Source organism: Trichechus manatus, unplaced genomic scaffold (genome assembly GCF_000243295.1).
Source record: "Trichechus manatus latirostris isolate Lorelei unplaced genomic scaffold, TriManLat1.0 scaffold00132, whole genome shotgun sequence".
In the NCBI taxonomy this organism is placed as follows: domain Eukaryota; kingdom Metazoa; phylum Chordata; class Mammalia; order Sirenia; family Trichechidae; genus Trichechus; species Trichechus manatus.
This window is the reverse complement of record NW_004444068.1, coordinates 2,713,098-2,728,995: the sequence shown is the minus strand read 5'-3', so window position 1 is coordinate 2,728,995 and position 15,898 is coordinate 2,713,098. Positions and strand designations below refer to the sequence as shown.

Genomic DNA, 15,898 nt, shown 5'->3' with positions numbered 1-15,898 from the left:
GTTTAGTAATTTTTGCTTGAATGTTGGACATTGTGTATGAAATATTTTTAAGATAATTTTGAGTCTCTGAATGAAATTTTTATTCCTTCAGAGAAGATTTGCTTCTGGTAGGTAGTTAGGCTAGGGGCAGATCACTTTATCCAGTCAGATTTGGTCTATTTCCAGTTCATCCTTATTTTACTTCAGGTGAAGTCCTTCAGGGGTTCCAACTAAAAGCCTGGGTGCTTCCCAGGGCCCCTCTACCTGGTGGGCCTGAACTCCAATTTTTGTCTGCCCAACACTATGACACTGTGGAAAGCTTCGATTAAGCTTTTCAGCCTCTTGCGCCACTGCTTAGCCTATGGAGTTCATTTTAAAAAGCTTTTTAGAATGCTCTACCAGCAACTTCTGTTTACATCTCATTGGCAAGAATTGTATCATATGGCTATTCCTAACCACCATCCCTAGCTTCAAAGGCAGTGAGGATATATAATATTTGCTGGATTCTAAACTGCCCCCTCGAAAAAAACGTTTAGCTGCAATCTAAATCTATAAAATGATGACACATATAAGTAAAACTGAACTTTTGTGTAAAAAATAGTTAGGAATATTAAGTATTTTTTAAAAATGTGTACGGATTTTGGTTTCGAATACTGTGGCAGCTTCAAAAACTTATTTTTCTTTACTAAAAAGCAATATACATTAGTTAGTATAAACTTCAAAAATCTAGATGAGCAAAAAAGAAAAAATCTTCTGAAATCCCATCAACCATAGGTAACATCTATCAGTGTTTTGGTAAATGACCTACTCAGTTTTTTTCTCTGCTTACATGTATTGTGTGTGTGTTAATATATTTTATTTTTATAAATTAGCATTATATTATATACCCTATTTTGTAACTTGTTTCTTTTACTAAGTATCATGTACATATTTTCATGTTAAAGTATGCAATGAGGTAGTGTTTTACGGTTTAGAAATTACAATTTCCTTAATTTAACTCATAATGCCTTTTAGTTTTAGTGTTCCACCTTAGTAGTATATGTCTTATGTTTACCTGTTCTGTCCCTACTCTTTTCGTGACCAAGTTAATACACAATTATGTTTGTTGTTGACTGATACCAAAGGAACATTCTGTTTGTCAATGGGAGTAATGAACATATTAGGTAGGCTCTGACTCAATGATAATGATTCCTGGAGGAATCTCATTAAATTTTTTTTCCCTAGCCCTGGCTTGTTTTTTTAGCTCTGAATAAAATTGTTGTACTTTTTTTCTACTCTATTTTAATGTTTTTTTATAGTTTTAGAAATAGAGTAGATCCTAAACTTTTTCCTGAGAGACAATTGGGAGTACCTTTTTAGCATAGTTCCTACCATAAAATGCATACATGTTAAAATAGTAAAATTGCCTTGAGATGCAAATTCTGATGCAGTTGGCTAGATTCCCTCACTAGCCAGGTGAAACACACGTGCTGGCTTGGCAGCAAACATGATTCAAAATTCTATTTGAGTAATACTACAAATTACTAGGTATCATAGATCTTCAATATCACTCTTGAATACTAGTAACCAAAAAACCAAACCAGTTACCATCGAGTCGATTCCTGTAGGAATCTTAGCAACCTTATAGGGCAGAGTAGAACTGCCCCATAGAGTTTCCGAGGAGTGCCTGGTGGATTTGAACTGCCGGCTTTTTGGTTAGCAGCCGAGCTCTTAACCACTGTGCTGCCAGGTTCTGTTCTAGACCACCACTTTTAAAGTGAGTATCACAGTAAAGTGAGTCACATGAATTTTTGGGTTTCCCAGTGCATATAAAAGTTATGTTTACATTATACTGTAGTCTATTTAATGTGCAGTAGCATTATGTCTAAAAAAACAATGTACATACCTTAATTAAAAATATTTTATTGTTGAAAAGTGCTAACTATCGTCTGAGCCTTCACCAAGTCATAATCTTTTTGCTGGTGGATGACTTGCCTCAGTGTTGATGGCTACTGACTAATCAGGGTGTGGTGGTTGTTGAATGTTGAGGTGGCTGTGACAATTTCTTAAAATAAGACAAAAATGAAGTTTACTGCATCGATTTACTTTTCCTTTCACGAAAGATTTCTCTGTAGCACGTGGTGCTGTTTGATAGCATTTTGCTTACAGTAGAACGTCTCTCAAAATTGAAGTCAGTCCTCTCAAACCCTTTATCTGCTGCTTTATCAACTAAGTTTATGTAGTATTCTGAATCCTTTGTTGCCATTTTAATAGTGTTCACAGCATCTTCACCAGGAGTAGATCCCGTCTCAAGAAACCAATTCCTTTCCTCATCCATAAGAAGCAACTCTTCATCCGTTAAGGTTTCATCATGAGATTGCAGCAATTCAGTCACATCTTCAGGCTCTACTTCTGATTATAAGTTGTCTTGCTATTTCTCCACATTTGTAGCTACTTCCTCCACTAAAGTCTTGAATCCCTCAAAGTCATCCATGAGGGTCGGGATCAATTTCTTCCAAACTCCTGTTAATGTTGATATTTTGACCTCCTCCCGTGAATCACAAATGTTCTTAATGGCATCTAGAATGGTGAATCCTTTCCAGAAGGTTTTCAATTTACTTTGCCCAGATCCATCAGAGGAATCACTGTCTTTGGCAGTTATAGCCTTATGAAGTATATTTCTTAAATAATAAGACTTGAAAGTTGAAATTACTCCTTGATCCGTTGACTGCAGAGTGGATGTTGTGTTAGCGGGCATGAAAACAACACTAATCTCCTTGTACATCTCCATGAGAGCTATTGGGTGACCAGGTATATTGTCGGTGAGCAGTAATATTTTGAAAGGAATCTTTTCTCTGAGCAGTAGGTCTCAACAGTTGGCTTAAAATATTCAGTAAACCAGGTTGTAAACAGATGTGCTGTCATCCAGGCTTTGTTGTTGCATTTATAGAGCACAGGTGAGTAGATTTAGCATAATTCTTAAGGGCCCTAGACTTTTTGGAATGGTAAATGAGTATTGGCTTCAACTTTAAGTCACCAGCTACATTAGCCCCCAACGAGAGAGTCAACCTGCCCATTGAAGCTTTGAAGCCAGGCATTGACTTCTCTCTAGCTGTGAAAGTCCTAGATGGCATCTTCTTCCAGTATAAGGCTGTTACATTTCCATTGAAAATCTGTTGTTTAGTGTAGGCACTTTCAGCAATTATCTTAGCTAGACCTTCTGTATAATTTGCTGCAGCTTCTATATCAGCGCTTGCTGCCTCTCCTTGTACTTTCATGTTATAGAGATGGCTTCTTTCCTTAAACCTCCTGAACCAACCTCTGCTAGCTTCAGACTCTTTTCCTGCAACTTCCTTCCCTCTCTCAGCCTTCATAGAATTGAGAGTTAGGGCCTTCCTCTGGATTAGGCTTTGACTTAAGGGAATGTTGTGGCTGGTTTAATCTTCAATCCAGACCGCTAAAACTTTCTCCATAGCAGCAGTGAGACTGTTTCGCTTTCTTATTCATGTGTTCACTGGAATAACACTTTTAATTTCCTTTAAGAACTTTTCCTTTGCATTCACAACTTGGCTGACTGGTGCAACAGATACAACTTTTGGCCTGTCTTGGTTTTTGACATACCTTTCTCACTAAGCTTAAGCATTTCTAACTTTTGATTTAAAGTGAGATATGTGTGACTCTTCCTTTCGCTTGAATACTTAGAGGCTATTGTTGGGTTATTAATCGGCCTAATTTCAATATTATGTTGTCTCGGAATAAGAAGGCCTGAGGATAGCTGGTTGGTGGAGCAATCAGAACACACACAACATTTATTGAATAAGTTTACCATCTTATATGGGCATGGTTCATGGTGCGCCAAAACAATTACAATAGTCATAGCAAAGATTACTGATTACAAATCCCCATAACAGATATAATAATGAAAAAGTTTGAAATATTGCAAGAATTACCAAAATGTGACACAGAGACATGAAGTGGGCACGTGCTGTTGGAAAAATGGTGCCAATAGACTTGCTTGATGCAGGGTTTCCACAAACCTTCAATTTGTAAAAAAGCAATATATACAAAGTGCAATAAAACGAGGTGTGCCTGTATTAAATACAGGAATAACATAAGACCTGTTTTATAAATTATGATTTTGTAAATCTCTGTCCCTAAATTTTTAGTGGCAGATTTGCTTAATTTAGTTTCAGCTCCACCTTATCGCTAATTATACTACCACTGACGCCATTGTTGCTTTTAGAGCTTAGCTTTCTCTTGCAGAAGTTTGTGTCAAGATCCGTCAGTATTTGTTGCTCATTACTTACTATCTTTCTGCTCCTGAGGTGTGTAGCTAGTTAGTGGACCTCAGATTCACTCCAGTATAACAAATCTCCATAAAGTAGTGAGGCTGATTGAGGTTAGGTTTCTGTGAAAGAATGTCTGAGAAAGGTTGTTTCAAAGAGGAACAGTGACTAGATAATGAATTTTCCTACTGCTGTCTGATGAAATCATGCATGTTATCAGCCCCTAGATATCACACCCCTGAAATCTCTACTAGGCACTGTGGGAATTTGTCTTGTCAGCTGGGTGGAGGTAATCCACACTGATTCTTAAGCAGTTTAGAATTGCTCATCACCAGTAACCGGGTAGAAGTATCAGGCTTTGAGTTATATTGTTCCTAAGCCTTTGTGTCTTGAGAAGTTGATAATTAGAATTCCTTTAAAAATGTACTACTGAATTTTTAAAAATTCATTCATTATTGGCTATTTAAGAAAATACTTCTTTACTTTTAGTATCTTATCTTTTTCATTAGTGCTCTTGGGCATATATTGTTATCTTTTATTTATTGTCTTCTCAACTAGACTGTAAGCTTCTTGGAAGCAATAACTGTGTTACACACCTGTAGATTCCTACCCACCCCTACAAGTGCCTCCTAAAACATAATAAATCTGTGTTTTGTAAAATTAAGTATTGACAAGTTGGAGTCTTACTGGCTTTTTAACTTAGTTTTGTTGTTTTAGAATTGTGTGCTTTATCTTCTAATGATACTACCGCTGTTGTTTTTGCTGGTTTATCTTTTTTGGAAAAGGCATTCTGTATTTTATAATTTGATTTATTTTAAATTTTCCTAACACATAAGTGTTATCTTTCTTTTTAATCCATGATAATCAAGACATAAATATTTGTTGAACTGGGCATGACATTCTTAGATTTAATACCGTGTTTGATATAAGCATTTGACTACTTCTTTCAGCGTTTGATCTGTGTTGTTGGTTATTAGTCATTTAGCAAATATTTAGTGTGGGCAAAGCCATGTGCTAGGGTTCAGTAGATAACTAAATATTATGGCTACCGTTTGAAAAGAATTAATATTTTGTCAGTAAAATAGACTGCTCAGTTTATAATTTTTTGTCATTATAGGGTAAAGTTCACCTTGAATTAAAACTGAATGAACTGATAACAGACAATGGAACTGTGTGCCAGCAGCTTGTTGTACAGTAAGCATATTTCTTTTATAAAAATTAACTAGAAATATCCTCCATTTTGTATTTTTGAATCTTGAACTCCTTATCTTAAATATTTCAGAAACTGTTCTTTGTTTTCTCCAGAAATTAACATCTGTTATGCTGTTCCTTTATTTAGTTGATTTCTAGTTTGTTTTTCTTGTATCTAGTCTACTCAGGGTATTGTGAGTCACTAATTCATTCAACCAGTATTTCTTGAATTTGGATTAAATGATAGATATAGACAATTGAGAATGTATTTATTATAGGATCACAGATAAGGGTGCCTAATTGCCTGTCAGGGGAGATTAGGAAAGGTTCCTCAGGAAGGTACTCTAGAAACTCCACCACAAAGCAGGGCATTATGGACCTGAGGCTAGAACTGAATGCCCATCCTGAGATTATCAGTATTGATTTCTGCCTACCTTGACTTCCTGTTTATATCACCTACCCTCTGGTCAGTTTTTATTATCCAGACTCTAATCTTCTAACTGTTCTGAAAATCTCCTCTTCTAACCCAGTCTACCACCTCTTCTCTCCCACCCAAACCCTTTCTCTTTGTTATCAAAACTACCAGATATCCTTACTTCTGAATGTTTTCTCTACCTTTTCCTTAACTAATATTTGGATACCCCCTGAGGTACTGTTTCTTCTACAGCCTTCTGAAGCAGAGGCTATGTTTTTTCTGTCATACCCACTTACTTTAGGGCCAGGAAGTAGGATGGATACTCTCCTTGCTCTGTTGCTGCTCCAGAGTATATAACGTATTCTCCTATTGTGAAAACCCAGTTCCTTTGTGGCAGTATACTATACTACCCATCTCCGTCCTCTTCCTTCATTCATTGAAAATTGCTGAATCAGGCATTTTTTTCTCCACCCTACCTCCCACCATCATTCTTAGTAATATTTACTTCTACATGGATGGATGACCCAGTCAACATGGTGGTCTCTCAGTTCTTGCCTACCTCATCTTTTCCTCTATTCTACTGAAATGTCATGGGGTGAGAACTTGACATATTAGAAACTTCACCACTTTAAAAATCATGATTTCAAATATCCTACACTCTGAGGACTTCACTCTATTCTTCCAGCTCAATTACTCAAATACTCCTACTGTAATATTTCCTTTTTTAAAAATTTTTTTGTTTTGAAATAACTTCAAGCCTACAGAAAATGTACAAAAATAATACAGAGAACTCTCGCGTGTCCCTTACCCAGATTCACAAACTTTTAACATTTTGACACGTTTACTTCATCTTTCTATGTAAATATTTAATACTGTATATAATATTACTCACTTGTGTTGTTGTTAGTTGCTGTTGAGTTCATTCTGACTCATGGCAACTCCATGTGTTCAGAGTAGAACTGCTCCATAGGGTTTTCAAGGCTGTGACCTTTCTGAAGCAGATGGTCAGGCCTGTTTTCCAAGGTGTCTCTGGGTGGGTTTGAACTGCCAGCCTTTCAGCTAGTAGTCAAGTGCTTAACCACTTGTGCCACCCAGGGTTTACTTGTTTATGTGTAGTTAATTTTTTCTGAACCATTTGAGTGAAGGTTGCGTACATTGTGATTCTTTACCCTTTAATGTGTCAGTGTGTATTTCCTAAGAACAAGGACACTCTTAAATAACCTGAGTCCGAAGGATCCTGGCTGGAAACAGAGAATACCAGAAAGCTGTTTACCTGTGTTTTATTGACGGTGCAGAGGCATTCAACTGCGTGGATCATAACAAGTTATGGATAACATTACAAAGAATGGGAATTCCAGATACTTACTTGTGCTTATGAGGAACCTGTACATAGACCAGGAGGCAGTCGTTCGAACAGAACAAGGGGATACTGTGTGGTTTAAAGTCATCTGTATGCTGAGCAAATAATCCAAGAATCTGGACTATATGAAGAATGTGGCATCAGGATAGGAGGAAGTCTCATTAGCTACCTGTGATATGCAGATGACACAACTTTGCTTGCTGAAAGTGAAGAGGACTTGAACCACTTAACTGATGAAGATCAAAGACTACAGCCTTCAGTATGGATTACACCTCAACATAAAGAAAAGAAAAATCCTCACAACTGGACCAATAAGCAACATCATGATAAACGGAGAAAAGATTGAAGTTGTCAAGGATTTCATTTTACGTGGATCCACAATCAACGCCCGTGGAAGCAGCAGTCAGGAAATCAAAAGATGCATTGCATTGGGCAAATCTTCTGCAAAAGACCTCTTTAATGTGTTAAAAAGCAAATATGTCACTTTAGGGACTTAGGAGCACCTGACCCAGTCCATAGTGTTTTCAGTTGCCTCATGTGCATGTGAAAGCTGGACAATGAATAAGAAAAACCAAAGAAGAATTGAAGCCTTTGAATCATGGTGTTGGTGAAGAATATTGAATAAACTGTGGACTGCCAAAAGAATGAACAAATCTGTCTTGGAAGAAGTACAGCCAGAATACTCCTTAGAAGCAAGGATGACGAGACTTCATCTTCCATACTTTGGTCATGTTATCAGGAGGGATCAGTCCCTGGAGAAGGACATTATGCTTGTTAAAGTAGAGGGTCAGCGAAAAGAAGACCCTCAATGCGATGGATTGACACAGTGGCTGCAGCAGTGGGCTCAAGCATAACAATGATTGTGAGGATGGCTCAAGACCAGGCAGTGTTTCATTCTGTTATACATAGGGTCACTGTGAGTCAGAACTGACTCGGTGGCACCTAACGACAGCAACATTCAAACTTAGGAAATGTAACTTTGCTATAATACTTTTATCTTATCTACAGTTATTATATTCCCATACTTTAATTGACAGTTATTATATTCCAGTTTTATCAACTGTCCCAATAATGTCCTTTATGGCCTTCTTTTTCCCCTCCAGGAATGGGTCCGGTCTAAGATCATATATTGCATTTAGTTGTGTCTGTTTAATTTTCTTTAGTTGGTAATAGTTTTTAGCTTTTCTTTGTCTTTCATGATAACTGACATTTTTGAAGAACTCAGGCCAGTTAGTTTTTCCAATGTTCCTCAGTCTGGGTTTACCTACTAAAAACAGTTCAAGATTTGTTAGCAGTTTTTTGTTTGTTTCCATCTCCCTAGACTGAAAACACATAGCAAAAGTACTTGGCTTAGTTCCCCCTTCACCTCTCTCTCTCCTGCCTTGGTTTGGTTCTAATTTTCATTGGAAATATAATTGGTTGGACTGATTTGTATACATTCAGTTTAAGGTTGTTTTCTCCTACCATTATTGGTTTAATTTAATTTTTTGAATATGTGAACATTTTTTGAATATGTAAAGATTTCAAAAGTCAAAACTATTTGTTTTAGCCATCTAGTGCTGTTCTAACAGAGACACCACAAGTGGATGGATTTAGCAAAGAGGAGTTTATTCTCTCACAGTTCAGTAGGCTACAAGTCCAAATTCAGGGCATCAGCTCCAGGGGAACACTTTCTCCGTTGGCTCTGGAGGAAGGTCCGTGTCATCAATCTTCCTTTGGTCTGGGAGCTTCTCTGTGCAAGAACCTCAGGTCCAAAGGACATGCTCTACTCCTGGTGCTGCTTTCTTGGTGGTATGAGGTTCCTGTGTGTCTCTGCTCCCTTTTCTCTTTTATATCTCAAAAGAGATTGCATTAAGACACTATCTAATCTTGTCAGTCTCATCAGTGTAACCTCATCACAGTGATAGAATTTACAACACATAAGGAGATCACATCAGATTACACAGTCATACAATACTGGGAATCATGACCCAGCCAAGCTGACAGGTATTTTTGGGGGACACAACTCAATCCATGACACTATTCTAAAAGGTATTACTCAGAGATGTGCGTCAATCCTAGCCGCAGACAACCACATTCTCATTGCTGTCCCTATAGTTTTTGCCTTTTCCAAAATATATAAACAGAATCATGTAGTATGTAGCTTTTTGTGTCCTGCTTTTATCACTTAGCATCCTGTTTTTGAGATTCATTCACATTGTTGCATGTATCATTTCTTTTTTAATATATTGTTTTATGTATTTCTTACCTTAACTTGGCAGATACTATTATCCTCATTTTACAAATAACAAAACTGATGCACAGATTGGTTAAATAAACCCTGATTCACACAGGGAGTATTAGAGCCTGGATTCGAACTCAGGCAGTTTGATTCTCTTTTAACTTTTTATTTTGAAATAATTATAGATTCACAGGAAGTTGCAAAGATAGTATAGAGGGGTCCGGTATACCCTTCACCCAGTTTCCCCCAATGGTTACATCTTAATAGCACAATATCAGAACTAGTAAATTGACCTTGGTACAATGTATGTGTTTCTATATCTTTTTATCACATGTGTAGATTTGTATAACCACCATTGCAATCAAGATACAGAACTATTCTACCACCGCAAAGATCTCCCTAGTGCTACCCCTTTATAGTTGCACCGGTTTCCTTCTGCACTACCATCTGTATCCCTAGGCAACCACTAATCTGTCTCCATATCTATAATTGTGTAATTTCAAAATATAAATAGAATCATATGGTATGTGCCTTTTTGAAGATTGACTTTTTTATTCTCTCTCAGATTCATCCAACTTGTTACATGTAGTTTCTTGTAGCTAAAATATCGTTGTGTCACTATTTTAATCCACTCTGCCAATTTCTGTCTTTTAATTGGTGAATTTTATGCCATTTAACTGTTTTAGTATATGTGCATTCAAAGCAAGCACTACTATACCGTTTACTTTTAATATAATTATTGATATGTTAGGCTTAAGTCTGCCATTTAATTTTTTGTTCTGTTTGTTCTCTCTGTGTTTTGGTTTTTGTTTTCTTTTTCCTGACTTCCTATAGGTTACTTGAAAATTTTTTAGAATTTCAGTTTGATTTATCTATAGTGTTTTTCTATTTACAAGCTATCTCTTTGTGTAGCTTTTTTAGTGGTTTCTTAAGTATTACATTATACATATATAACTTATGTAGGGTGCTGGTGTTGACCTTTCACCAGTTAGAATAAAGTATAGAAACCTTACTTCTCTTTAAATCCCTTTACCCTCCCCCATTTATAAGTGTCTTACATATTTCTTTTACATACCTACACTATTTTTGCTCTTTCCGTTTTTTCTTCTTTCCTGATGTTTCACAATTCCTTTTTTTTTTTTTTATCATTTCCTCTCTTTTTAGAGAATTTCCTCTAACCATTCTATTAAGGTAGGTCTTTTGGTGGCAGATTCTCTTAGTTTTCCTTTATCAAAGAATGCCTTGATTTTCCCTTCATTCCTGAAGAATATAAAATTCTGGGTTGACAAGTGTTTGTGTGTGTGTGTGTTTTGTTTTTAGCTACTTCCTTCTGACCTGTATGGTTTCTGATGAGAAATTTACTGTCATTCAAATTGTTTTCCTTTATAGATAATGTATCGTTTCTCTGGCAGCTTTTGATATTTATTTCAGTTTTCTATGTGTTTTAGTGTGATGTGACTGTAATGTGTCTTGGCATGGATTTCTTTGAGTTTATCTTGTTTGGAGTTTGCTTAGCCTCTTGAATCTGTACATGTATGTCCTTTGCCACATTTGGAAAAATTTCAGCCATTATTTCTTTGAGTACTTTTTCAGCCCCATCATCTTTCTCCTCTCCTTTCAGAACTCCTATGACACAAATGTTAGGTCTTTTGTTATAGTCTCAGAGGTCCCTGAGGCTCTCTTCTTCCCCCCCCCCCCCCAGTCTATTTTCCCTCTTTTATTCATATTCGGCAATTTCTATTGTTCTGTCTTCAAATTCACTGATATCCTCTGTCCTCTCAATTCTGCTGTTGAGCTGATCCATTGAGTTTTTTTATTTTGGTTATTATATTTTTAAGTTCTAAAATTTCCACGTGGTTTATCTTTTTGTGTTCTATTTCCTTACTGAAACTTTGTGTTTTTTCCTTTGTTTCAGCCTTGTTTGTAATTGCTCATTGAATCATTTTATGATGGCTGCTTTATCATTTTTATGATAATTCTAACATCTGTGTCATCTCTGTGTTGGCATCTTTTGATTGTCTTTTCTCATTTAAGTTGATATTTTTCTAGCTCTTGCTGTGATGAGTGATTTTTTTTACCACATCCGGGACATTTTGGTTATTGTCTTATGGGATTCTGGATCTTATTTAAATGTTCTCTTTTAGTTGGCCTCCTCTGACACTGTACTGCTAGGGAAAAGGGGTGCCTCCTTATTACTGCCAGTTGGGGTAAAGTCCAGGTTCCCAACTCAGCTTCCATTGACACCCTGGGTGGGGGAGTTGAGAAGTGAGAAGGGTTCCTCGTTAATGGAGAATGGCAATAGGAGTCAACCTTCCCACTAGGCCTCTTCTGACACCACCATCCTGGCTGGGATCGGGAGGGGTACCTTGTAATAATTGCTCCCCTTGTGGCCTCTTCTGACAGTGTATGGTGAGGACAGGTTGATTACCCCTGGAACGTGGTGAAAGACCTGGCTTTCCTCTCATCCTTTTCTGACACTCTCCTGGCGGGGATGGGGAGAAGCGTCTTATTACTGTTGGATGAGAGTGGAAGTCCGGACTTCCCATGTGGTCCTACTGACACCTTGGAGAAAGCGGCTCATTAGAGTCTGGTGAGATCGAAGTCTAGGCTTCCCACTCAACCTTTGTTGACGAGAGTGATGGTGGAGCCCTAGTTTTTTTATGGTGTGTGGTTGGAATATGGTAGTAATGTCTAAAAAGAGTTTTTGTCTTAGACAGCTCATTTCTTGGCTCTTTGGCTAGAGCTGGTTTTCTTGAGAACTTTGTCTACTCCCGTTGGTGTTTCTGGGTTGCTGGTTTCTCTGGCACTCAATCCAGGATATATGAAGCGAAAAGAAAGCCTTGGGAATTCACTGCCATGTCTTTCTTTGGGTTCCAAGGTTTTTAACCACTTCCCTTCTTATCTCCACCTTTAAGAGTCTTCTTGTGTTTGCATTATATCTGAAGTCCAGAGTTTTTGGCCATGCTAGGTGGGAAGGATAGGGAGGCATGCATCTACTGCGTCTTGTCCTAGAGCTAAAACCAGTTCATTTCTTTTTATTCATGAGTAGTATTGCGTTCTATGAAATTTGTTTATCTGTTTACCGGTTGATGGATTTTTGGAATGTTTCCATTTTTGGCTATTATAAATAAAACTGTTATAAACATTAATGAACAGGTCTTTATATGGACTTATGCTGGTCTGTATCCTTTTCTTCCTTCTCTTCTTTTTCACGGAGTTTCTTAAGCCTCCTCTCTCCACTCTCACTGACTTGCAGCAACAGAGCTTTGTGGAATTGATTGTTCATTTCTCAACTTTAAGGTATTTTGAAGTCTGTGATATTCTTTGTTTTCTAGTAATGCTGAAGGCATGGTTTGGTGTGTAGTTTTCTTTGTGATGCTTGTTGAACTTAAGGTTTTGGGGGATGATGTTTGGAGAGATTCATACCCTAGCGTTGCTTTTGTCTTTCAGTCCTGGAAGCTGCCCACCGTGACATTTCATCCATTGATCATCTCCGTGTTCTTACTCTCTCCTGTTTTTCTTTCCCTTTTGTTTTTCTTCCATGATCTGCCACTACAATAATTTTCTTGCAACTTCCCTAAACTCCTCTGCGCTTCTCTTCATCCTTCTTATTTATCTGGAAAAAAACCCTGTGTGAATGAACCCAGTCTCTTCCTCTGCATTCAGTCTCCACCTGTGTATTGCTGGAGAAAATCACACAGACTGATTTGACCTTTGATTCATGATCACAAACCTTATGTGAGCACTTATAACTGCACTGGCATTTTATTGTACTTCTCTAGTATATCTACTGGATTTTTCATCACCACAGACTGGTGAATCAAAATTTGCAAACCTGTATTTACTTCCATATTTTTGTCCTTATGTTATGCTGGCGAAGGTATTCCTTCTCTTGTCAAGGGTCAGTTCTTCCATCTGAGCTCTGGATTCCATTCATTTACCCTATTTGAGAACTTTGCTCCTTCAGTTATCTCTTCTTTGTCCTATGTCATCAGCCTTACCCTCTCTCTTCGATTGTTGTCATCAATGTTTAATCATGTCATAGCGTCTCCCATTCTGAAAGGCACGCCTCCCCAGACCTGATTTTCACCCCCCCACATAGCTGATGTCCCCTTTTCTCTGCTCTTTTGAAGGCAGACTTCTTACACACACAAAATAAATGTCTAATAGATATATGTCTAATAGATACAACACACCAACACACACACACACATACACCAACACACACACACACACACACACACACACACACACACACACACAAGCTCTGTCCATTTAAAGGGTCTATAAGCAATGCCATACCATAATCAGCACACTTAACACCCAGGTTTTGGTTTCTAAATACCATTCGCCAATCAGCACTGTCCAGTAGATCTTACTGTGATGATGGAAATGTTTTTTATCTTCCCTTGATAGCCACTAGCTACATGTGGCTACTAAAAACTTGAAATATGGCTAATATGACTAAGGAAGTGAACTTTTAATTTGGTTTAGTTTTAAAAAAAAAATGATTTATTGTGTTTTCAGTGAAGGTTTACACAGCAGTTTAGGTGTCCATTCAACAGTTTCTACACAGATTGTTCAGTGACATGGGTTGCATTCTTCACAGTGTCATTCTCAGTATTTCCGTTCTGGTTGTTCTGTTTCCACTAGTTTCCCTGTCCTCTTACCTTCTCGTCTTTATTTTAAAGTAATTGCTGACTGTTGATCTCATATATATGATTATTTAAAGGAGCACAGTACTCACAGGTGATAGTCTTTATTTTGTAAGCCAGTCTGTTACTTAACTAAAAGGTTACCTCAGGCTAGTTTCAGTTCACTGTTTAAAGAGTAACTCAGGGCAACAGTCTCGGAGAGTCTTCCAGTCTCAACCGGTCTAGTAAGTCTGTTTTTTTGTGTGTGTATGCTTTTTGTTTGTTTTTGGAAGTTTAGATTGTGTTCCACACTTTTCTCCCATTCTATCAGGGTGCATCTATTGTGTCCCTGATCAAAACAGCCAGTAGGGGTAGTCAGGCACCATCTAGTTCTTCTGGTCTCAGGGTAGATGAGGCTGTGGTTTGTGTAGACTGTTATTAGTCCTTCACTGAGTCTTTGGTTTCCTTCTTTCTCTTTTGTTCCAGATGAGTAGAGACCAATAGTTCTATCTTAGATTAATTTTGTTTAGTTTTAATTAATTTAAATTTAAATATCAACTTGTGGCTAATGGCTACAGTATTAGACAGTGCAGCTGTAGTAAAAAGAGCCTGGACTCCTGGGAGCAGTGACTGATTTCAGCTCTGGGGCAGGGAAAATATAAGATGAACCTAGAACATCTTGTAGAGTTTGAAAGTAAGAAAATATTCAAGAAATAATGGGGCTGAAGACATTATGCTGAGTAAAATAAGGCAATCACAAAAGGATAAATATTGTATGACCTCACTTATATAAAAAGACAAGAACAGACAAAATATGTAGAGACCAAGGTTTATTAGTGGTTACCAGGGGTGAGAGGGAGGGGAAAGGGGGGGTTATTGCTCGTGGAGTACTGAGTTTCGGTTTACAGTTACAAAAAAATAGCACTGATTAAGGCTAGGTTTGTAAAACCAGTTAATGCAGTTGCTGTCAGTAAGTTGCACACCTATAAAAAGTTAAATTGGCAAAAGTTGTATGATAGAAAAAAAGTTGTATGTAAAAAGTTTTTACAACCAAAAAAGAAAAAGGAGAAGCTGCTGAGGCTGCTTATGTACAGCCAAACAACTCATGGGATTTAGTTCCTTGGTTTGGAGGTTTATGGTCATTCTTAAATGGGAGATTCCAGTTAATTGGCCTAATAACATTTTTAGCGCTTCTGTTCTACCTCCTAGTTTGTTGCCCAGCGCCTGGGGTCTTAAAAGCTTGCAAGTGGCCATCCAAGGCACAGCAATTGGTGTCTGTTCACCTGGAGCAGCAGAGGAAGGAGAGTCAGGAATAGGAGGAGGAAATGGAATGTGTGACTAATTGCCTCTGTAAATAACTGCCTCCTTTGCAGTGAGACCAGAAGAATTGGATGGTGACTGGCTACCATTACTAAACATTTTGATCAAAGGTTCTACAGAAGAATCTTGATCAAAATAGGGGAAATGCCGAACACAGTTTCAAATTCTAATGGAATCCGTACCTTTGGGAGTCATGAGGGCTGGATGAACCCATGAAACTGTTGCCTTGAGATAATCTTTAAACATTAAACCAAAAATATCCCGAGACTATCTATGGTCTTGGGGAACATTTAGCTCAATTGGCGTAACATAGTTTTTAAATAAAATGTTCTATATTCTACTTTGGTGAGTAGCATCTGTGGTCTTAAAAGCTTGTGAGTGGCAGTCTAAGGTACTCTACTGGTCTCACCCCATCTGCAGCAAGGGAGAATGAAGAAAATCAAAGACACAAGGGAAAGATTAGTCCAAAGGACTAATGGACCACAACTACCACAGCCTCCACCAGACTGAGTC

General features: G+C 37.7%; 1 protein-coding gene across 4 annotated transcripts in view; it reads left to right on the top strand.

The window, feature by feature from the left end:
* RASA2 (RAS p21 protein activator 2) overlaps positions 1–15,898 on the top strand; it is a 122,564-nt gene that overhangs the window by 47,718 nt on the left and 58,948 nt on the right. For all 4 annotated transcript variants that reach the window (XM_004385080.3, XM_023739342.1, XM_012558040.2 and 1 more), the window contains exon 5: positions 5,362–5,438. In XM_004385080.3, coding sequence (XP_004385137.2) covers positions 5,362–5,438 — 77 coding nt within the window. The remainder of the gene's footprint in view (positions 1–5,361; positions 5,439–15,898) is intronic.